Here is a 24,680-nt window from a genome sequence, read left to right on the forward strand (position 1 = left end):
GTGTGTTACGACGTGGACCTGTTTGTGGACGGTCCAGACTATGATCTGCTCTGCACCATCTGTAGATTTGTCCTGAGGTGTCCTGTCAGAGTGGCCTGGAACCATTTCTTCTGCAAGATCTGCATCCTACAGTGGCTCAGGAGGTACAGTACACTGGGTCATGTCCTCAGTGTAACCTTTACTGGTTATTCATAAGAAAAGGTAGTAGCTGTGTTATTATGAAAGGTATGAAGCAACCTGTTTCTGGGACACAAAATGTTGATTTTTGGCACATTTTCACAGTGCTTAAATATGATGACCATCTAGTTTCTTCAGGTTTCTACTGTGGAAGTGTAACATTTTATTTTATTGATTCAATTCTGCTTTCTCTCTAGACAGGAGACACGTCCCTACTGTAGGAAACCTATCAGGTCCAGCTTTATGTTTGTCATGTACAAATTGAGGAAAACTATCAGCCACCTCGGGATTAAGGTGAGTCATGACAGCCTAATGTTGCTCAATGTTTCTTTTACAAAGTAATGGGTTTCCTTTTTCTCAAGAAGCAATGTGCGAGGGTCACACAGTAGGCAGGAAATTAGAGTTTTCAAGCATAGAGGAACTCATGGGAGGCTTGTCAAACGTTTGTTTTTGTTTTAGGGGTGTTGTGTTGTTTATTATTGGGCACAGGAGAGGGTAGTTGATTTTTTTACTGTCTACATTCATTTTTATGGCCTGTATTTTTTCCATCCTTACACTCTTAGAAAAAAAAGTGCTACCTAGAACATTAAAGGGTTCTTCGGCTGCCCACACAGGAGAACTCTTTAAGGAACCCTTTTTGGTTGCAGGTAGAACCATTTTGGGTTACATGTAGAAACTTTTCTACAGAGGGTTCCTCATGGAACCCAAAAGGGTTCTACCTGGAACCAAAAAGGGTTCTACCTGGAACCAAAAAGAGTTCTCCTATGGGGACAGCCGAAGAACCCTTTTTTCTAAGAGTGTTGCCAAATTTGCTCATCTGCTTGCACGTGCCTCCTCTATATCAAGGTGTGTTGGTACTTCCCTTATGCATTACTTTTCAGCACATCAACTTTTATTATAAACTGAGCCCTGAAATCTGATTGGCTGAAAGCTGTGGTATATCAGACCATATACCACAGTTATGACAAAAAATGTATTTTTACTGTTGTAATTATTTTGGTAAGCAGTTTATAATAACAATAAGGCACCTCAGGAGTTTGTGGTACATGGCCAATATACCACGGCTAAGGGCTGTATCCAGGCACTCCGCGTTACATCGTGCACAAGAACAGCTCTTAGCCGTGCTATTTTGGCCATATACCACACCCCTCGTGCCTTATTGCTTAAATATACCACAGGTCTATACAATCTAACTGTCTATCCTGCCCTCTATTCACCATTCATAGTGACAATACTGGTAGGTGGATTGTTTGTCCAATAGGCTAATTAGCAATCATACCACACATAAATGCCTTCAAAGCTGCATACATTTTCAATATTAATCCATAAGAACAATTAGGAATAGATGATAGGCAGGTTAGAGGCAAGGTGCCTTTATTGTTCATGAAAAAACAGTGAAGACCTAAGACATGCAGTTCAGAACGCTTGATCTTGTTTAGGGGCAATCAAATTATCACACCTAGACTAGCCTACAACACCACAATACAATGATCCTACCTAGACTAGCCTACAACACCACAATACAATGACCCTACCTAGACTAGCCTACAACACCACAATACAATGATCCTACCTAGACTAGCCTACAACACCACAATACAATGCTCCTACCTAGACTAGCCTACAACACCACAATACAATTATCCTACCTAGACTAGCCTACAACACCACAATACAATGACCCTACCTAGACTAGCCTACAACACCACAATACAATGATCCTACCTAGACTAGCCTACAACACCACAATACAATTATCCTACCTAGACTAGCCTACAACACCACAATACAATGATCCTACCTAGACTAGCCTACGACACCACAATACAATGTATACTTGCATTATTGTTTTCAAGTGAGTTTCTACTAGAGGCTGCAGTGAAAATGTCATTTGAATAATGGTGCAAAGGCCTTGTGATATTTCATTCCATTTGGATTAGTTGTGGGTCTACCCTCGGCAGTTTATACGTTCTAAAAAGGTACTAACAGGCCAGTCTAGGCTGTATTTTTACTTCTGATACTGAGATGTGCTGTCTGTTGAGGATCGTAATTCTCCCAAATCATCCTATAATAATAAGGCCACATATGCCCCCAACAGGCCTAGATTTTAAGGAAAGCTTAACAAGCGAACTGCTACAACCTCCAATCTGAGAAACTGATCCTAGCGCACCTAGAACCTAACGCTTCATTAGAGCCCAAATGTGTCATTTCATCTTCAAAATGTAGTGCCTTTAGAAGTGGCATAAACACAGGTACAATGTTTCAATCTGATTAGGCCACTTCGAAAGTCTCCTGTAGGCATGTGCACATTCGTCCAAAATACAATTCCTGCATGCTCAAAATGGCTTGACATTGACACCCTAAAGACTCAAATGCGCTAGTCCAGTGTCAGTTTGATTATGCTGCACATCATGGTTCAACAGCAGCCCCAAGCATCTAAAGAATAAGCTAAAGACCATCCAAAACAAGCCTGTAAGAATTGTGCGCAAATTCTCCCCTTGTGGAGGTCAAACATTTTAAGCAGCTAAGCAGGCTATCTGTGGGAAAAAAAAGAGTAGAATTAATTGAACTTGGTCTGGTCCACAGAATTATTATGGACTCCAGATACCTTTCCAAATATGTTTTATTTGTTAGAGATGTTCACCAGCATAATACCAGAGCCAGAGTCTCGACTACTCACTGTTTAAATCCATCTGGTAAGAACACATTTTTATAGACCAATTTGTTGAGTGGAACAAACTACCACAGTAACTCAAAGCCATACCAACCATAATCACGTTTTAAAAGAATGTCAAAATCTGGCTAATGAGTGAACAGTATAAGCTTTTTGTCTGTATCTATGTAATGTGTCTGCATCTATGTAATGTGTCTGTATCTATGTAATGTGTCTGTATCTATGTAATGTGTCTGTATCTATGTAATGTGTCTGTATCTATGTAATGTGTCTGTATCTATGTAATGTGTCTGTATCTATGTAATGTGTCTGTATCTATGTAATGTGTCTGTATCTATATAATGTGTCTGTATCTATATAATGTGTCTGTATCTATATAATGTGTCTGTATCTATGTAATGTGTCTGTATCTATATAATGTGTCTGTATCTATATAATGTGTCTGCATCTATATAATGTGTCTGTATCTATATAATGTGTCTGTATCTATATAATGTGTCTGCATCTATATAATGTGTCTGTATCTATATAATGTGTCTGTATCTATGTAATGTGTCTGTATCTATATAATGTGTCTGTATCTATATAATGTGTCTGTATCTATATAATGTGTCTGTATCTATATAATGTGTCTGCATCTATATAATGTGTCTGTATCTATATAATGTGTCTGTATCTATGTAATGTGTCTGTATCTATATAATGTGTCTGCATCTATGTAATGTGTCTGTATCTATATAATGTGTCTGTATCTATATAATGTGTCTGTATCTATGTAATGTGTCTGTATCTATGTAATGTGTCTGTATCTATATAATGTGTCTGTATCTATATAATGTGTCTGCATCTATGTAATGTGTCTGTATCTATATAATGTGTCTGCATCTATATAATGTGTCTGTATCTATATAATGTGTCTGTATCTATGTAATGTGTCTGTATCTATATAATGTGTCTGTATCTATATAATGTGTCTGTATCTATGTAATGTGTCTGTATCTATATAATGTGTCTGTATCTATATAATGTGTCTGCATCTATGTAATGTGTCTGTATCTATATAATGTGTCTGTATCTATATAATGTGTCTGTATCTATATAATGTGTCTGTATCTATATAATGTGTCTGTATCTATGTAATGTGTCTGTATCTATATAATGTGTCTGTATCTATATAATGTGTCTGCATCTATGTAATGTGTCTGTATCTATATAATGTGTCTGTATCTATGTAATGTGTCTGTATCTATATAATGTGTCTGTATCTATATAATGTGTCTGCATCTATGTAATGTGTCTGTATCTATATAATGTGTCTGTATCTATATAATGTGTCTGTATCTATATAATGTGTCTGTATCTATATAATGTGTCTGTATCTATATAATGTGTCTGCATCTATGTAATGTGTCTGTATCTATATAATGTGTCTGTATCTATATAATGTGTCTGTATCTATGTAATGTGTCTGTATCTATGTAATGTGTCTGTATCTATGTAATGTGTCTGTATCTATATAATGTGTCTGTATCTATATAATGTGTCTGTATCTATGTAATGTGTCTGTATCTATATAATGTGTCTGTATCTATGTAATGTGTCTGTATCTATATAATGTGTCTGTATCTATATAATGTGTCTGTATCTATGTAATGTGTCTGCATCTATGTAATGTGTCTGTATCTATATAATGTGTCTGTATCTATGTATTGTATATGTATCTATGTATTGTATATGTATCTATGTAATGTGTCTGTATCTATATAATGTGTCTGCATCTATGTAATGTGTCTGCATCTATGTAATGTGTCTGTATCTATATAATGTGTCTGTATCTATGTATTGTATATGTATCTATGTATTGTATATGTATCTATGTAATGTGTCTGTATCTATATAATGTGTCTGTATCTATGTATTGTATATGTATCTATGTATTGTATATGTATCTATGTAATGTGTCTGTATCTATATAATGTGTCTGCATCTATGTAATGTGTCTGTATCTATATAATGTGTCTGTATCTATATAATGTGTCTGTATCTATATAATGTGTCTGTATCTATGTATTGTATATGTATCTATGTATTGTATATGTATCTATGTAATGTGTCTGTATCTATATAATGTGTCTGCATCTATGTAATGTGTCTGTATCTATATAATGTGTCTGTATCTATATAATGTGTCTGTATCTATATAATGTGTCTGTATCTATATAATGTGTCTGTATCTATGTAATGTGTCTGTATCTATATAATGTGTCTGTATCTATATAATGTGTCTGTATCTATGTAATGTGTCTGTATCTATATAATGTGTCTGTATCTATATAATGTGTCTGTATCTATGTAATGTGTCTGTATCTATATAATGTGTCTGTATCTATATAATGTGTCTGCATCTATGTAATGTGTCTGCATCTATGTAATGTGTCTGTATCTATGTAATGTGTTTGTATCTATATAATGTGTCTGTATCTATATAATGTGTCTGCATCTATGTAATGTGTCTGTATCTATGTAATGTGTCTGTATCTATGTAATGTGTCTGTATCTATATAATGTGTCTGTATCTATATAATGTGTCTGTATCTATGTAATGTGTCTGTATCTATATAATGTGTCTGTATCTATATAATGTGTCTGTATCTATGTAATGTGTCTGTATCTATATAATGTGTCTGTATCTATGTAATGTGTCTGTATCTATATAATGTGTCTGTATCTATATAATGTGTCTGTATCTATATAATGTGTCTGTATCTATGTAATGTGTCTGTATCTATATAATGTGTCTGTATCTATATAATGTGTCTGTATCTATGTAATGTGTCTGTATCTATATAATGTGTCTGTATCTATATAATGTGTCTGTATCTATGTAATGTGTCTGTATCTATATAATGTGTCTGCATCTATGTAATGTGTCTGTATCTATGTATTGTATATGTATCTATGTAAATAATAGGGACCACAATGGAAATAAGTTCCCAACTTTATTGTGCAATCCCAATCACTTAACTGTGTGTATATACAGTGTCCTCCTTAATTATTGAGTAGTGAAGCATTTCTTTATTAAACTCCAAAAGTTTGGATCTGAAATTATACAATGACTATGAGGTTAAAGGGCAGACTGTCAGCTATAATTTGAATTGTTCGTACATGTTCGCCCCAATTTTAGGGGAGAAAATTGTGAATATTCACGAGTGAGAAAGTTACCAATGGGGGTATGATACTAATACCTCTGTAACTTTCTCACTCATCATTATTCATTCATTCAGGATTATCCGTAACCATGGTAGCATCCACATTCATGTAGAAGTGTTCAGAAACACATGATATTCTTATTTACAATAACAGTGACTCCGAAATGACACAATACATTATTTACCATTCATTCTAAAAGATCATCTGAAGCACAACCAAAACAAACAGAAAAATCATCCAATAGATTTGTAGTCACAAGCTTGATGTAGTCATTGATTGCTATGAATATGCAAATACTTAACTTTAATAAAAATATAAGTGAATTTGGCCCAATACTTTTGCTCCTCTAAAAGTAATTTGTCATTTATAAACGGTTCACCCAATATGGATGAAAAGACCCTCAAATTAGAGCTGACAGTCTGCACTTTAAATCCAAACGTGTCAAATATAGAGTCAAAAGTACAAAAAATACTTTACTGTCCCAATAATTCAAATGGTTGAAAATGTAATTTCCTCCTAGTTGATCGTTGCCTGCAGCCGGCTCTGATCGTAGTGTAAATGATACAGGCAAGGAGACTGAGCTCGTCTGTTCTGGTCGGCGAACCCTCAACAATTATGGTTATTTGGGGTCATAAAAATGAGCACATCTATTACACTACAGTAGAGTACAATGGGAGGGGCGTGAATATATGTTTAACATCGTTTTGTTTTGTTTTCTATGACACCTTAAGCTGGATCAGTTCCCCCCCCCCCCCCCCCAGTAAATGCAGAACTATCCCTAAATCTTGTAAACAACTGACCACAATCTTTGACTTGCACTTTCCCACAGTCTTCCACTTCCTCTCCTCTCTCCCCTTCTCACTCTCCCATGCAGTGTAACAATGATGGTTGCTCGGCCACCTTCCCTCTGTCTGAGGAGTTCCTTGGTGCACCGGTCAGCCCTGGAGCCAGCTCTGCCCCATGGACTGTGGTGCTCTGCTCACACAGGCCACCCAGAACCAACACAACTGCTTCAATTTGGATTCCAGGCTAGAATTTACCCTTGACAATATACAAATGATCTTGGTGTAAATGGATGAATCCTCTTTGATGATGATTATGGTTACCCAAGGCAGCTGAAGCAGCAGGTGTAGTCCCAGAGGCAGAACCACAGAGCCATCGCTAGCGCCCTCCGGAGGAAGATGAGGAGAATGCAGACACAAGTTAGGAGGCAGATGGCACTCATCTGTGAGAGTCTAGAGGTCATGGGAGAGGCAGAGGAGGGACAGGAGGGTGAGGGAGAGGAATATGGAGAGGGGGAAGGAGAGGTGTATGAGGGATATGGAGAGGGGGAAGGAGAGGTGTATGAGGGATATGGAGAGGTGTATGAGGGATATGGAGAGGTGTATGAGGGATATGGAGAGGTGTATGAGGGATATGGAGAGGGGGAAGGAGAGGTGTATGAGGGATATGGAGAGGGGGAAGGAGAGGTGTATGAGGGATATGGAGAGGGGGAAGGAGAGGTGTATGAGGGATATGGAGAGGGGGAAGGAGAGGTGTATGAGGAATATGGAGAGGGGAAAGGAGAGGTGTATGAGGGATATGGAGAGGGGGAAGGAGAGGTGTATGAGGGATATGGAGAGGGGGAAGGAGAGGTGTATGAGGGATATGGAGAGGTGTATGAGGGATATGGAGAGGGGGAAGGAGAGGTGTATGAGGAATATGGAGAGGGGAAAGGAGAGGTGTATGAGGGATATGGAGAGGGGGAAGGAGAGGTGTATGAGGGATATGGAGAGGGGGAAGGAGAGGTGTATGAGGGATATGGAGAGGGGGAAGGAGAGGTGTATGAGGGATATGGAGAGTGGGAGACTACAGAGGAGAGTAACACAAGCAGCAGCTCCTAAGATGGGAACAGGGTTTATTTTTGTATTTTACAAATGATTAATGACGTTTTAAAAGACATAAGGGTTTTTATATAAAATAATGATTATGCAGAACTATGAAAATTAAAGAGGTTTGTATTTTAATTAAACTTTTAATTTAATTTTGGTGTGTTTTGTACAGACTGCAGATGTATTCTGATGGAATGTTTCATTTTCATAATGTTTCTATTAGGTTGATTATTGTATTCTGGCAAATCCAAACCTTGAATGATTATAAACATGACATAAAAACATTTCTATATGTCTTGGTTTTATTCAACGATCGTTTTCATCTTTCACGTCTTAAATATGGACTGTCTGATCAAAAGGACATTGAACTGTAAAAAATGAAATCAACACGCAAACACACATCTCTTTACTGTTCCTCACATGTAAACATTGACCAAAGGTATCACTTAAAGTCTGTAATATACAGTATCTTACTACAGTTGGTGGCACATCTATACTGAACAAAAAAAACGCAACATGCAACAATTTCAAATATGTTGCTGAGTTACAGTTCACATAAGGAAATCAGACAATTTAAATAAGTACATTTGTACCTAATCTATGGATTTCACTTGGTGGGCAGCCAGGTCCAGCCAATCAGAAATAGTTTTTCCCCACAAAATGGCTTTTTAACAGACAGAGATTCTCCTTTATTTCAGCTCATGAAACATGGGACCAACACTTTACATGTTGAGTTCATATTTTTGTTCAGTGTAGTCCAAGTCCAAGTCTGCAGCAGTATTGTCCTGGGAGATCCTCTCGATGGACTCCATGGAGGAGTGTTGTGAGTGTGACGACTGGGCTGGACACTCCTCCAGCAGCCCAGCTGGAGGACTGTCCATCCCAGAGTGCATCAGAGGCAGGTAGATATCGTCCATGTTGGGCAGCACAAAAACTTTCTGGAATGGAGAGAAGATAGATTAATTGTTTTATTGGGGATAGATTGTCTTACTTGGGATTTGGGGGGAAGGGGAGGCAGGGGAGAGTAAAAGAGGAAGAGCTGGATGAGAAAAGACAAGGGAGGGCGAGAGGTGAGAGAGACAAGGGTAGGAAAGGGAGGGGGGGAGAGAGAGAGAGAGAGAGAGGAAAAAGGGAGGTATAGCAGCAGGAAAGGAAAGAGAAGTCTAACCTCAAACTCATCCTGCAGCTTCTTCTCGATCCACTCGGTCACGTGACAGAAGGTGACCTCCCTCTCCCCCAGCTTGGGTCTGACACGCAGGTCCAGCTTGGGAGGCACACAGAAACTGTACCTGGAATACACACACATGCACAAATATAGGACCCTATCAGGACCCTATCTTTCAAAGATAATTAGTAAAAATACAAATAACTTCACAGATCTTCATTGTAAAGGGTTTAAACACTGTTTCCCATGCTTGTTCAATGAACCATAAACAATCAATGAACATGCACCTGTGGAATGGTCGTTAAGACACTAACAGCTTACAGACGGTAGGCAATTATTAAGGTCACAGTTATGAAAACTTAGGACACTAAAGAGGCCTTTCTACTGACTCTGAAAAATACCAAAAGAAAAATGCCCAAGGTCCCTGCTCATCTGTGTGAACGTGCCTTAGGCATGCTGCAAGGAGGTAAGAGGACTGCAGATGTGGCCAGGGCAATAAATTGCAATGTCCGTACTGTGAGACGCCTAAGACAGCGCTACAGGGAGACAGTATGGACCACGTGTAACAACACCTGCACAGGATCAGTACATCCGAACATCACATGGTAAACAACATGGTCTTGTAGTGGATGCAAGCCTCGAATGGAAGCCAGTGGAGTGGTGTGTGGCAAAATGGGGTGAGATGATAGAACGTGGGAAGGTTGAATACCAGGCGGGTTGCAGCGTTCTGTAAAAACACCAGGAAGTCAGCTCCAAGAGATTATAATTTTGGAAATCTGTTCCCAAGTACTCCCGTGCATAATAAAGAGACACGTGATTGTATACAAATGTATAGTCAAATATTATATCTGTTTGGGCTTCTTCCGGTCAATTTGCATTCTACAAATTATTTGCAATCATGTTCAGGCCCCCTGACCTTCTGCTCAAGAAAAAATCATCCGGCTGAATCGAGTTCATGATCTGTGTCATAGAGTAACTTTGAGTGAGAGTGGGTCATACCATATTCTATCAGTAGGGGGAGGAGGGAAAGGGAGTGTTGGCTGTATCATATTTTATCAGTAGGGGGAAGGGATATTGAGTGTGATCCATACCATATTCTATCAGTAGGGGGTGGAGCGATATTGAGTGTAGTCCGTACCATATTCTATCAGTAGGGGGAGGAGGGATGTTGAGTGTGGACCGTACCATATTCTATCAGTAGGGGGAGGAGGGATGTTGAGTGTGGGCCGTACCATATTCTATCAGTAGGGGGAGGAGGGATGTTGAGTGTGGTCCGTACCATATTCTATCAGTAGGGGGAGGAGGGATGTTGAGTGTGGGCCGTACCATATTCTATCAGTAGGGGGAGGAGGGATGTTGAGTGTGGTCCGTACCATATTCTATCAGTAGGGGGAGGAGGGATGTTGACAGCCAGTGTTCCAGAAAGCTCCTGAACCTCCACTGCCAGCAGCAGGGGCGTGTTGGACATCTCCTCAATCTTCTTTTTGATGTACTCATTCTCTGTCGCCTTCTGGAAGTACTTAGACTTAGCAATTTTGTCTACAAATCTCAAAATCCGCCTGCCTGTCCTCCCGCCACCAGCAGCAATCCTGCAGAGGGGAGGAGAGGAGGAGAGAGGACTTATACATGAGAAGACTTATGCCTTCAGAGGTAAATGTCACACCGGTCACAAATGAAAACAGCACTGCTATGACCTGCACTGCTATGATCTAAATCTAAGGACCCTATTCAATCCATAGCACTGAATATCCTCTTCATAGCGAGATTAACAATTCACATCTTTTAATAGAGATCTTTTGCGATACGGATTGAATCCAGCCATAGTAGCTTAAATGTAAGCTATATTCTGGGAAAGTGATGTCAATGTACAGGGCATTCGGAAAGTATTCAGACACATTGACTTTTTCCACATTTTGTTACGTTACAGCCATATTCTAAATGGATTTTTTTTAAATCCTCATCAATCTACACACAATACGTCATAATGACAAAGTGAAAACAGGTTTTTACAAATGTTTGCAAATTACATAAGTATTCAGACCCTTTGCTATGAGACTTGAAATTGAGCTCAGGTGCATCCTTGTTTCCATCGATCATCCTTGAGATGTTTCTACAACTTTACTGGAGTCCACCTGGTGTAAATTCAATTGATTGGACATGATTTGGAAAGGCACACACCTGACTATATAAGGTCCCACAGTTGACAGTGCATGTCAGAGCAAACCAAGCCATGAGGTCGAAGGAATTGTCCGTAGAGCTCCGATACAGGATTGTGTGGAGGTACAGATCTGGTGAAGGGTACCAAAGCATTTCATTCTACATTTAAAATCCTCAAGAACACAGTGGCCCCCATCTTTCTTAAATGGAAGAAATTTGGAACCACCAAGACTCTTCCTAGAGCTGGCTGCCCAGCCAAATTGAGCAATCGGGGGAGAAGGGCCTTGTTAACCAAGAACCCGATGGTCACTCTGACAGAGCTCCAGAGTTCTTATGTGGAGATAGGAGAACCTTCTAGAAAGACAACCATCTCTGCAGCACTCCACCAATCAGGCCTTTATGGCAGAGTGGACAGACGGAAGCCACTCCTCAGTAAAAGGCACATGACAGGACTCTCAGAACATGAGAAACAAGATTCTCTGGTCTGATGAAACCAATATTGAACTCTTTGGCCTGAATGCCAAGTGTCACGTCTGGAGGAAATCTGGCACCATCCCTACGGTGAAGCATGGTGGTGGCAGTATCATGCTGTGGGGATGTTTTTAAGCCTAGTTAAATAAAGAATTAAGAAAAATAATAATTAAGTGTCAGGATTGAGGGAAAGATGAATGGAGCAAGTACAGAGAGATCCTTGATGAAAATCTGCTCCAGAGTGCTCAGGTCCTCAGACTGGGACAAAGGTTCACCTTCCAACAGGACAGCGACCCTACGCACACAGCCAAAGACAACACAGCAGTGGCTTTGGGAAAAGTCTCTGAATGTCCTTGAGCGGCCCAGCCAGAGTCCAGACTTGAACCCGATCAAACATCTCTGGAGAGACCTGAAGATAGCTGCGCAGCGACGCTCCCCATCCAACCCGACTTGAGAGGATCTGAAGAGAAGAATGGGAGAAACTCCCCAAATACAGGTGAGCCAAGCTTGTAGCGTCATACCCAAGAAGACTCTAGGCTGTAATCGCTGCCAAAGGTGCTTCAACAAAGTACTTAGTAAAGGGTCTGAATAATGTGGAAGGACCACCAGAGGGCAGGCTGGGCTCATGGATAGTATCCCAACAAGGCATGGGAGACAAGGCAATTAAGCACAGCTGACGGTACTAATGACATACTCTCCTTACCCTATAACAGAGAGAATGGAACCAGCAGAGAGGGGGGAAAACTATCTCTGGAAGATGGCCACCGAGAGAGAGGAGCTATCCAGGAAGAACCACTAAGACGGTGACAAGCCCGTGACTTTTGGTTGTAGTTTAAAGATGATCTTATTATGTTCCTGTTTCATCTGGAGAAGAAGATGTATGTTTTTCCTTGGAAGATTTTCATTGATTATGTTGGAGTGTTTGTGTTGACCAAATGCCCTCAATAGAGAACTGTGTTCAATCAAGAAAACCTACTCCTGACTCGTTCATTCCACCTTCCCGCTTTAGAGTGACGCCCAATTACTTGGTCCGCTCACAATAATTATGTACGTTTCAGTTTTATTTTTTTTTAAATGCTTTTTAAAATGCTTTGTCATCGTGGGGTATTGTGTGCAGACTGATGAAGAAAATGTTTTACTCAACTACAAATCCTTGTCTATTTTGAGGCTACCAGACGGCCGTTTCATTATTTGTAGCAGCCATAAGGACATGAAATCAGCAGACGGCAAGGCAGGTTGAAGTGCTCGGAGTGTAGATTTATTTACAGGTGATCCATGGTGAAAGCGCCATATACAAGGGCAGTAGGCCAAAAGAAATCGCCCTCTGTATCAGGTTTAACCTGTCCCATCTGAATGGACAGGTAGAGGGCAAGACTGTGTAGCCTCTCCTTGAGAAACCAAATGGAATCTGTCTAACAGAAGCTCAAACATATGATATCACTTGGTCCCCAGAACCATACAATTACCCAATTGGCAATTACAACCCGTAAACTGGTTCTACAATGTAAAAGGCCATTTCCACTTCCATTGTTTACATTCCTTTTAATCAAGAAGAATGATTGTTAATGATATTTCAACACCAACAACCAATTTGTCTTATTTAAGGTTCTGACTCCAAAGCGTGGAGCGCAGACAAACGGAAGTCTGGCATAACCCGGGAAATATGAAATAAACAGAACCTCTACCAGATAAGTCTTGTGAACGTTCATGTGCACAATAACCGGTACAGAGATGGAATGATGAAACGCTATCAATTATTGTAGTATTAGATGGAATATAGATTTACCAGATAGGGCCTATGCACTTTAACGTGTGAAAGCAACAGCAAACACTTCAACAAGAGAGAAAAAAAAGCAGTTTGGAGAGCATAATGAAGAGGTGCGCAATGGTGCATCTTTACCACAGTGATAATACAATTTAAACAAATTCCAAAGGTAAGTTTCATATGTAGATTATCAGTTTAAAGCTGTTGCATACCAGCAGGCCTATGCTAGCAACTGTTGCCCCATTACCGATGAGCTTGCAAAGTGTTCTTAAACACCAAGACATTTTTGTAGCTGTATATGTATCACGGCAATCCTCTCTTCTATAATTTAACATTTGCGGTGCACCCGATCCGATCCTATCCTACAGCAATTTAGCAATCTGTTCACTAGCTCGTCACCCGACCTGTGTTGATTGACAGTTTGCTGGTCCAATCACAGTGCCGAGTGTGTGTTTCACTAGCCAATCTGTTGCAGTTTTTTTTGCAAGGGCGATGCTGTGCTGCTGTCTCTGGCTGGGAGTACAGTAATCCACATAGACTCTGTGCCACAAAATGAGTGACAAGACATGACAAAACCTGGCCAGATAAGTTCAAGTCATCAGTCTCGAGTCAAAGCCGAGTCCCAAGTCTTGAGGGTCCAATTCAAGTCTCAGGTTATTTTATTTTCTATCAGGTTGAGTCGAAAGTCATCAAATTTGTGACTGGAGTCAGATTTGAGTCCAAGTCATGTGACTCGGTTGTGATTATAGAAAATGATATTAGGGCTCGAAGCGTTTCAGCGCTGTAGCACGCTTGAAATGTCAAGATCATTTCCGATGAAGCCAACATATGCAGCGTTTACCGTGAATGCAGTCTCTGCTAGCGTGGGAACATTGCCTTTAAATGTAAAACGAGCGACAAAACCGAATGTCATCGCTACGGATTGAAACGAGGCAAATACAGTACAAGGTCACAGTCAGGTCACAGTCAGGAAAAACTCCTGGCCGCATCATTCGACATGGCCGACTATATTTGGTGTGTAAGAGAAAGAGGCATCAATTACCCTTCAGCACCAGGTAGAGTCCCCTTTTCTCCCACAATGCTTTGGTGCTCTGAGAGCAGTACTTCCTCCTCATCTGAAGAGCCGGCGCTGGAGGACTCTTCATCACTGTCAGCCAAAACACTGAGGACGGGTCTGGATCTGGACACAAAACACAATAACACAGGTTTCTTGAGTGTCTCGTGTGGCTCAGTTGGTATAATGTGGCACTTGTAATGCCAGGGTTGTGGGTCCACTTCCCATTGGCAACTAGTACAAAAAAGAGTGAAAATGTATGACTGTAAATCGCTCTGGCTAAGCATGAGAGCAAAATGATTTCAGCTCTCACTGAGACTAACCTTAATCCTTATCTGAGTTCAGCCCCAACCCTAGCTTTCTCCACAAACCTGATAAAGACATTTTTGGGATTTGACACCTAAATAAAACCATACTCAGCAGAGCCAACCATACTGTAAAAACAAGCTCATACATGCTTAACAAATAAGATTATATTTTTATGACAGAACAAGGATCTATTGTAGGAATCCATTTAAATCTGGAAACAGACCAACTAATCAACATAATGTATAGAGAGCTCTGTCATGTATAGAGAGCTCTGTCATGTATAGAGAGCTCTGTCATGTATAGAGAGCTCTGTCATGTACAGAGAGCTCTGTCATGTATAGAGAACTCTGTCATGTATAGAGAGCTCTGTCATGTATAGAGAGCTCTGTCATGTATAGAGAGCTATGTCATGTATAGAGAGCTCTGGCATGTATAGAGAGCTCTGTCATGTATAGAGAACTCTACCATCCACAGGCTCTGTTCAAAGATTCACTATTAGAGGAGTTTGACAGAATAAGAGGGATTTTGTAGGTTGGTCTCTTAATCATCGTTAATTGTCTGTCCCCTCTGACAGAGCATAGCATCTAATCATTACCAGGATGTCAGCATAGATGCCGCAAGGCAGTGGTTATATTGTAGCCTGAAATCCAGATCTGTTTGGTGCAAAAATTCCATAATAGCACAAACAGACTGGAACCCAGGCTAGTAATTTTGCAGTTCAATTTACAATGAAATAATAGTGTTAGTTGTACTACGTAAAATGCATGTTGTTCAGTAAACCATATATTTTCTTTCAGATGATAGTGCATTAACTGTAATGTGACTGACCCTAGGCTGCCAGTATCAGTGAGGCTGTCAGTGTCCAGGCTTCCCTCCTTGCCCTCCTTGCCCAGTTTGGACAGGTTGATCTTGGTCTCCAGGGTCATCTGCAGGGCCCCAGTGTATACCACCTCCAGCTCCAGCCACAAGCCTGGAGAACACACACACACATGTGCGAATGCAAGCACGCACACACACACACTGACGCATGCACACACACACACACACACACACACACACCAGCACAGAGATTAAGAGACAGATCAGATGATTGAGAGGGAGGAGACGGTCCATTGCTCATGTCATCTGATTATGATAGAGTCCTGAGCATCAGATGAGTCGATATTATTACAGTAATCTGTTGTAATCTCAGTGAGCCAGGGAGCTGTTACCTCCTGCTGGGGACGTGCAGCATATTGGTTTGGTGGTGGTGTGTCTATGTGTGTCTGTGTGTGTGTGTGTGTCTATGTGTGTCTGTGTGTGTCTGTGTGTGTGTGTGTGTGTGTGTGTATGTGTGTGTGTGTCTATGTGTGTCTATGTGTGTGTGTGTGTGTCTATGAGTGTCTATGTGTGTGTGTGTGTCTATGTGTGTCTATGTGTGTGTGTGTGTCTATGTGTGTCTATGTGTGTGTGTGACTATGAGTGTCTATGTGCGCGTGTGTGTCTATGTGTGTCTATGTGTGTGTGTGTGTCTATGAGTGTGTGCATCTGCGAACGCATACACACGGGGGGCACTTATAGTGCTTGGACAGGATTTGCTGGCTTGTGCTTAATAGTCTATTGACGCACCCGTGCGTCAATCTAAGTAAAATAATAAAAAGATATCCCATCAAAATCTGTCACATTATGCTAGAGATATCACATCTCAATCTGTCAGATTATGATAGAGATATCACATCTCAATCTGTGAGATTATAATAGAGATATCACATCTCAATCTGTCAGATTATAATAGAGATATCACATCTCAATCTGTCAGATTATAATAGAGATCACATCTCAATCTGTCAGATTATAATAGAGATATCACATCTCAATCTGTCAGATTATAATAGAGATCACATCTCAATCTGTCAGATTATAATAGAGATATCACATCTCAATCTGTCAGATTAGAGATATCACATCTAATCTGTCAGATTATAATAGAGATATCACATCTCAATCTGTCAGATTATAATAGAGATATCACATCTCAATCTGTCAGATTATGCTAAAGATATCACATCTCAATCTGTCAGATTATGATAGAGATATCACATCTCAATCTGTCAGATTATAATAGAGATATCACATCTCAATCTGTCAGATTATGCTAGAGATATCACATCTCAATCTGTCAGATTATGCTAGAGATATCACATCTCAATCTGTCAGATTATGCTAGAGATATCACATCTCAATCTGTCAGATTATGCTAGAGATATCACATCTCAATCTGTCAGATTATGCTAGAGATATCACATCTCAATCTGTCAGATTATGCTAGAGATATCACATCTCAATCTGTCAAATTATGCTAGAGATATCACATCTCAATCTGTCGCATCCACCTATGTTGGCCTTCCAAATCTACGGTGGAAGGTGGCCGAGCTACAGCGGTGTTTGTCAGACCATGAGACATCCCGAAAATCGGTCTTCTCACAGAAATGTCTGTAGCGTCTGAACGTTATGACCCTTCTATGGAAAGGGCAGACTCTCAGGAACACGATGGTGTTCTCAGTCTTGCTATACGAACCACAGAATAGTCATGGGACTCGTCTGAAGGAAACCCATACAAACAAATGGAAGTATAGAGGTAGTTTTGTGTCCCAAAAAATAAGGGGTTAAATATGTGTAAATATTTCCTTTCTTATATCTGCTAGATATGGGACAGATACTTCAAAACCTTTTTCCTTGTGATAATTTTTTTTTAACTATATTTTTTGCCATTTATGAATTCAATCTGTTTCTATCGGCGATAGTAATAAAGGCCAAATTAAATATTTTTGCAAATATTATTATTATTATACCTAAAGGGGTCCTAAAACAGCTAAATGATCCATGGTATGACCATTTTAAAACAATTCCATGTGTTAGTTTAGTACCTACAGAGAGGGTTAGTCTGTAAGCCCTTTCCTCATGTCTCTCTGCTCGCATCACAACTTGCGCAAGGCAACACGACCTGCGTCACATCCATGCCTCTCTAATCACACACCATCCCATTTACAGATTCATACAGAGCTCCCCCTGCACAGTCCACATTTGTCACCATCATTCTTTTGGGGAATTATAATCTGTCGTAATTTGCTGTAATTTGCAGACCTTCATAATCAGGACAAATCCATTTAATCTGCTTCTAAGTACCCCTCCAGAATCTAGATTAGACTAAGTATGACACACTGTCATTGTCTTTCACTAATTGGTGCTCTGAGAGTTTCATGTACTGTATGCAGAGTGGGCTGATTCGCTGTGTCATCATTAGGGTCAGGAGTTATTCCTGACAATATTTGGGCCGCAGAGTTTCTCCTGGTCAGGTCACATGGTCTGGAAAACACCCGGCCCTAGTCATCATCGCAGAAACATCAGGGAGAGTAAAAAGGAAGAGTGAGCTTATTAGTTGACACTCGCCTCTGCTGTTGACTACAGGTCTGGACGCACTGGTGATTTGGGGCAGACAGGAGCCCATGTCCAGTTCAGTCAGAGTCAGCTCATTCATGAAGTAAGGCAGCTGCACACACACACACACACACACACACACACACACACACACACACACACACACACACACACACACACACACACACACACACACACACACAAACAAACAAAGAAATGTAATTTCGCTCCTCTGTGTTGCTTGTTTCCAGTGGATTTTGTGGTTATGTTGGCTATATACTACTAGACAATTACGAAATAGAAACATTGTACAAGCTCCCCTTACTTCTGAAGAGGGGATTTTACACTGTGAGAGCTCACACACTCACTCTGATTTTGCTCAACTTTTTCTGGATCTTTCTGGAGACAATGTCCGCCCAATATTTCTCACGCAGGAAGTCCCAGAATATTCGACCAATCAGTGCATTGACCCAGTCAGTGTTGTCCTCCACCGGGAACTCTGGGAAATCACAGGTGCACTGTAGGGAAATATATACGCCACTACAGATTAACACACTATTTAATCATATAATCTATCTGTTTCTAGATGTTTCATTCAGGTGGTCAGCGGAACTCACCCTCACTTTGTTGGTGGGGCTTGTCTCTGTGCTGTTGAGGGGTGGACTGGGCAGGGGGCTGGGCTGCTCTGAGGGCAGGAAACGAGCCATGTAGGTAGGGTAGTCCAGCAGTGGAGAGCCCATCCTGGATGGTTGGATGGAGGGGGCAGAAGGGGGAATGGGGAGGTCCTCTTCAGTGCTCCCAATCCTGCTGGAACCTCTGCTGTCCTGGGACTGTCTTGATGGGCTCACCCCTCGCAATACCGGCACATCTAGATACAGAGATGACAGCTGTCGGTTCACAGATTTTACATTGTTGTGATCATTTCTTTTAAGTGTTACATGAGAGTGCATCTGTAAGGAAATGTGTAATATTCTCAGCGATAGATTTAGCTTCAGGGGACTTAGTGGACTGTCTAAGACGTAGGACAACACTGTTCAGTTTACTACCAGGACAGACCAGAGCAGGGACAGAAACATGTCTGGTTAAGTGCTTTGAGAGCATCACGACAGTACTATATTCTCCTACATGTCCACGCATCTGTAATCTACAAATGAATCATCCTGAAATACATTGAACTGGAGCATATAATCCACTAGAGTAACATTTGCTTGATTTATCCTTCCCTTTCCACATGTATTGCTAATGCATTATATTTTCATGGCCAATATATGTACTGTGAAGATTTGTCATTACACAAAAAACACAAATAAAATACTAACGCAAAGTCAATTAAATGAGGGAAAAAGACAACCATACAAGACAACAAAAACAAACAAAAACAGTTTATCCTACCTGATCTGCACACACATCTGCCAGGCCTCTCATTCTCCTTCTCCTTCTCCATTACCATGGACGCGGACAGGAAGTGATGAAACCACTCCTCCTTCTCTCTTCCTGTCCGTCCGAAGAGGTATAGGGTTGTGGGGAGGTTGGCTGCTGGTTTGGGGTTGGAGGTGGGTCGTGTTTGGAGTTGGGGGTTTCCCCCCTGCTCCTCTTTTGGCGTCTCCACTGTGCCCCTCCCCTCCTCCATGACCCCCTCTCCCTCTGCCAGCTCAATGCAGATAGGGTACTTCAGGTTCCACAGCCTCTTACGGGCTAGCTCAGAGGGCAGCAGGAACACCTGGTATTACAACTAGACTTATTAGAAACCTCTTATAACACAACATTAATACATCTGGTTATTATGCTTTCAGACCATCTCAAAAAACATTGCAAGCGCCATGCTAAACCAACTGGGCTACAGGGGACCACTAAGATTATTGTATGTAACACACATATAAAATACATTTTAAAAACATCTCAATGTTTTATGAAGTCAATGAATAAAATATAAAACTTTGCATCATATTTCCTCAAATGAAGCGTTAAGCTTTGAACAGCGAGGGTAAGTTGACAGACCAAGCAGACAGACCTTGCTGTGTCGTAGCTGGAAGCAGCGTGTGCTGACAACCGCAGCCTCGGGAGGCTTTTCATCGTAGGTGGCTCTGCGGCTGATGTTGTTCCTGGGGTAGTCCAGGCGAAGGCAGTGCCCCTCCAGGCTGGCGAACACAGAGTGGGTCAGGGACAGGTGGTAGGTCTCTGGGTCGTACTCAAACATCTCGTTCAGCCAGCCCTGAAACCAATGGGAACATACCCAGTTATATAGTGAGACAGTAAGCGAATACTTGAACGTCACATGGGAATACACTGAGAGCATGCTTCAATGACTACGACAAGCTGTTGTGTAACACGCTATTTTATATGTTGATAATAGCTTGTCCTTCAGAACACATGTCAATGCAGTTAGTCAAAGAGTGAACATACACCATGACACATAGAGAAAGCTACAAAGCAAAACATCTATCAATATTAGACTTGACTCTTCGGGGAGCCTAGGTCCTTTAAATGGTGTTAGTGTTAGAGAGGAAAAGTCTCAAAACTCCCTCGCACTGATGTCCACGACTAACTGTTCACCCCAAGGCTCAATCTGACATCCACTTTCCAAACAAACCCACCAAATAACCAAGGGAATTATCCCTCCTCACAAAGATAACCTCTCTTTCCCCCTGTGGCGCTACACTTTACCACTGATAAGACTGCCAATGAACCTGAGAAATTACACAGCCCCAGCCTCTCTGCTCAGTTAATTGCCTCTGGAGCTGATTACGCTGGGTCGGAGCTGTACCCTGCATCTGGCAAGGCTGTGCTCTGCTCTTCTGTGCTCTGCCCTGCTGTTCTCAGCCAAGGGAGACAACACTAATGAGGCTCTGTATCTCTTTAAGTTTGGAGGAACTTTTTTATTGGGCGACGTTAATTGCATCCCAGGCACTTTTAGCTATCGCACAGGCACCACATTAGAAATAATTCAGGCTCAGAGAGGGAGAGAGGGGGGAATGGGAAGTGCTGACTTGTTTTAGGAAGAAAAGTTCTAAGAAGTGCACGCCGCATTATGTAGGATTTTTAAATATTTTTTCTATTCAGCCAATTCTTGTGTGGGTGTCAAGATCTGTAAAGACCAAGGCCATTTTCTGACTCCATGGTTATAAGTTCCCATTCAGACGTAGCTGGTCTTTTGTGCTGAGAGAAATGAACTGTACAAAAAGGAATTCACCTTCAGCCTCTTATCTTTTTGGGGGGAATTTATTTTCACTATTGAACACTATCTTACCTTGAGGACGTCTGATTCGTTGCCGAGGGCATCAGCCTGCTTAACAACCTCAGTCAGGGCCTGAACGTCTCTGTGTGGATGTGGCTGAGCAGTGTGTCTGGTTGAGCCCAACCTGATGAGCAGCAGCCCCAGCAGGAAGCCAAAGGCCACGCCCAGAGCCAGGCCTGATATATAGGGGCCCAGGGGAAGGATGAAGTAGGCGTAGGACAACACAGCCACACAGAACAACACCATGTGTGGTGGAGGAGGTGGAGAGGTGGGTTGAACAACCACACGATGGGGTCCTGAGGAGATCAGCGAACCAGGCAATCTCCGCGGGCGCCTGTGATGATGACTCTCAATGGCAAAAACCTGCATGACTTCATCGTAGGTGCAGATCTCAAGTTCCTCTGAATTGTCGTTGGGTTTGTTACCGTGGTGATCGTGGACAGAACATGTTCTAGTGGGCAGACCCTTCTTTGGGTGTTTGACACACGGCCAGTCAAACACCGGCGGAGAGTCACCATCCGTTCTCTTGGTGCTCCGCAGCGGAGACTCTGTGATGCCCACCTCCGTGCTTTCCATCCTCCCCACATAGACACCTCTGGAGCTGGGGGAGCCAGCTGAGTGAGTCCCTGTAGCTCTCTGGTGCTTGGGGCTGCCTGCTGCTGCATTCTCCTTCTCATCCCCCATGATCTTACTGAAAATACTGATAGGTTTACTGAACATAGGCTCCTGCATGGCCTCAGAGAACTTCCGCTTCGTGTCCTCCAGCTCTATTTTGAAGAAGCCCGCCTTGGTGCCCTCGGACGGGGATAGAGCGATGGGCGAGGGTGGCGCGGTACGGGAGTCTCCGTCACTCCTTCCCTTAGGCTGAGTCAGGTTCTTCCACTGCAGGTGCAGGTTGAGGCGGGAGTCAGACTTGGACTGCGACACCTCTGGCTCTGAGCGGGAGATCTCAGTAGAGATGGACTTGACTAGGCTGAGGAAGGGCCTGGGTCTGAGGGATGAGCCATGAGGGAGCTCCAGCTCCGTGGACAGGGACTTGACCAGGCTAGCCAGTGGCCGGTGGGTGGGGGTGGCTGGGCTGGGGGAGAGGAAGCTGGGGGCTGAGTTGGAGCAGTCCCCCAGGGACCCAGGTGAGGAGGGGGAGAGGGGTACGTGGAAGGCTGGGGAGTCCAGGCAGTGTTGGTTCTCCTCTTCCATGGAGTTCTGTCTCTCCTTGGAGAGGGAGATGTAGGGAGTCTGGTCGTCATAGTCGTTGTGTTCAAGGGGGAAGATGAGCTCGTTGTCATCCAGACTGTCCCACTCACCCTCTGTGCCTGTTAGCTGGATCACGATGCCCCTCCTGAGCCCGACATGGTGGGCCCTAACTGGGGGAGCAGAAAAGGGAAAGTGGGCAGGGCTCTGGGGGTCATGAGGTGGCCTTAAACCTCCCACTCCATCATCTCCTTCTTCTCTTCCTCTTGCCACATTTTCTCCTATCTCTGCCATTTATTGTCTTATCATTGTAGACCCGAGGCACCTAGGAGTCAGCAAAAGAAAGATCAACCCAGTCAGCTACTGTTCATGATTAAGTCCCAGGAGAAAGAGAGAAGAGAAAGAGAGAGAGCTTCTTTTCATATGTTACGCCTCATTTTCATCATTAGCATTCCTTTCAGTGAGAGTCTGCCCTTCGTGTTCATGCAAGGAGGTGTGAATGCAGCTTGGCAAGCAAAGGGAAGTGACATAATTGTAAATCTCTGTGTTGACGTTTGCCTACATCTGAATTAGGCCCCCGATAGATAACAACCTCTCCGTCTCCCGCTGCCGTCGCTTCACATTTCAAATCAAATCAAATGACATGTTATTGGCCACATACACATGGTTAGCAGATGTTAATGCGAGTGTAGTGAAATGCTTGTGCTTCTAGTTCCGACAGTGCAGTAATATCTAACAAGTAATATAATAATTCCACAACAACTACCTAACCTACACAAATCTAAGTAAATGGATGGAATAAGAATATGTCCATATAAATAAATATATGGATGAGTGATGACCGAGTGGCACAGGCAAGATACAATAGATGGTATAGAATACAGTATATACATATGGGATGAGTAATGCAAGATACATAAACATTTTTAAAGTGGCATTATTAAAGTGACTAGTGATTTGTGTGTGTGTGTGTGTATGTGTGTAGGTTTGTGCTTGGAAAGTACAGAAATAGATAAGAGAGTTTCCTCCCCAAATGTTGTTTAAAGTAGGGCAGAGCACTGGGCTTGAATCCAATGCTGTACTTTGGGGGCCTGTTGCTCCAAATACCATGCAGATTTGGGGTGGAAGAAGTACTGATTAAAATGTAACATTACACTCATTCACAAGGCTAGACTAATATATTAATAATTTCATGTATATGAACAGGGAAAAAGACACATTTTTCATATAAGCTTGATGTAAACACTGTTTGTAGAGGTGTTGGCCTATCACATCATAGAATAAGCATATGTGCACTTCAGCTCTGACCAATCGTATGATTGGGAATCTATTATACACACTTCTCTGCATTGTTGCCATGCAACCAAGTGATTTTTAAATTCACCTCAATCAAGGCACTTCAGATGACACTCTCAGAGAAAATAAGATGTACTCTATGTGTCTCTCAGACTCATCCGTCTAAGAGACATCAGTTGGTTTTACTCTGATCCCTGCCGTCAGAACCCAGAGCAGTCCAGAGCAGCCCGCCAACACGATCTGATGACTGCTTCAGCAGCTTAAAGAGCAGCTTATGTAATACTAAGATGAATGGTAACGGTAGTCAGAGATGCTTTCAATCACCTCCTCTTGGCAGCCATTTAACATCTATTCTACACCATGGTACTAAAGAGCTGAATGGCAGAATTGGCAGTAGGCCTGGCTATAACATTATAGGCATTAAAGGCAGCTAGTAGTCCAAGTCAGTCCAAGAAAAGAGCATGTGTTGATCAGTGGACAGGAGGAAGATGTTGATCAGGACCCTATGAGATACACTACATTGCATTTGGAAAGTATTCAGACCCCTTGACATTTTCCACATTTTGTTACGTTACAGCCTCATTCTGAAATGGATTAAATCATTTCCCCCCTCATCAATCAACACAAAATACACAATAATGACAAAGCAAAAACAGGATTTTAGAATATTTGCAAATTTATAAACAAA

At 41.8% G+C, this 24,680-nt stretch overlaps 1 protein-coding gene and 1 pseudogene across 2 annotated transcripts in view; one reads left to right on the forward strand and one right to left on the reverse strand.

Moving 5' to 3' along the window:
* LOC110499594 (RING finger protein 151-like) lies at positions 1-8,122 on the forward strand (annotated as a pseudogene). The gene is made up of 5 exons (XR_016489225.1): positions 1-143; positions 375-471; positions 6,936-7,077; positions 7,173-7,662; positions 8,105-8,122. The product of XR_016489225.1 is annotated as an RING finger protein 151-like (transcript).
* The window catches only part of LOC149974348 (testis-expressed protein 2-like), a 23,762-nt gene continuing 7,026 nt past the window's right edge, over positions 7,945-24,680 (reverse strand). The window contains exons 2-12 of the mRNA XM_090211875.1: positions 21,518-23,021; positions 20,282-20,482; positions 19,663-19,990; positions 18,888-19,138; positions 18,639-18,788; positions 18,283-18,382; positions 15,682-15,823; positions 14,533-14,670; positions 10,471-10,686; positions 9,101-9,221; positions 7,945-8,870 (exon numbers count right to left, since the gene is read on the reverse strand). Coding sequence (XP_090068001.1) covers positions 8,655-8,870; positions 9,101-9,221; positions 10,471-10,686; positions 14,533-14,670; positions 15,682-15,823; positions 18,283-18,382; positions 18,639-18,788; positions 18,888-19,138; positions 19,663-19,990; positions 20,282-20,482; positions 21,518-22,990 — 3,336 coding nt within the window. The 5' untranslated portion in view covers positions 22,991-23,021 and the 3' untranslated portion in view covers positions 7,945-8,654. The remainder of the gene's footprint in view (positions 8,871-9,100; positions 9,222-10,470; positions 10,687-14,532; positions 14,671-15,681; positions 15,824-18,282; positions 18,383-18,638; positions 18,789-18,887; positions 19,139-19,662; positions 19,991-20,281; positions 20,483-21,517; positions 23,022-24,680) is intronic.

The sequence above is a fragment of the Oncorhynchus mykiss genome, chromosome 20 (assembly GCF_057628025.1).
Source record: "Oncorhynchus mykiss isolate SJ-2025 chromosome 20, ASM5762802v1, whole genome shotgun sequence".
NCBI classification, from domain to species: Eukaryota; Metazoa; Chordata; class Actinopteri; order Salmoniformes; family Salmonidae; genus Oncorhynchus; species Oncorhynchus mykiss.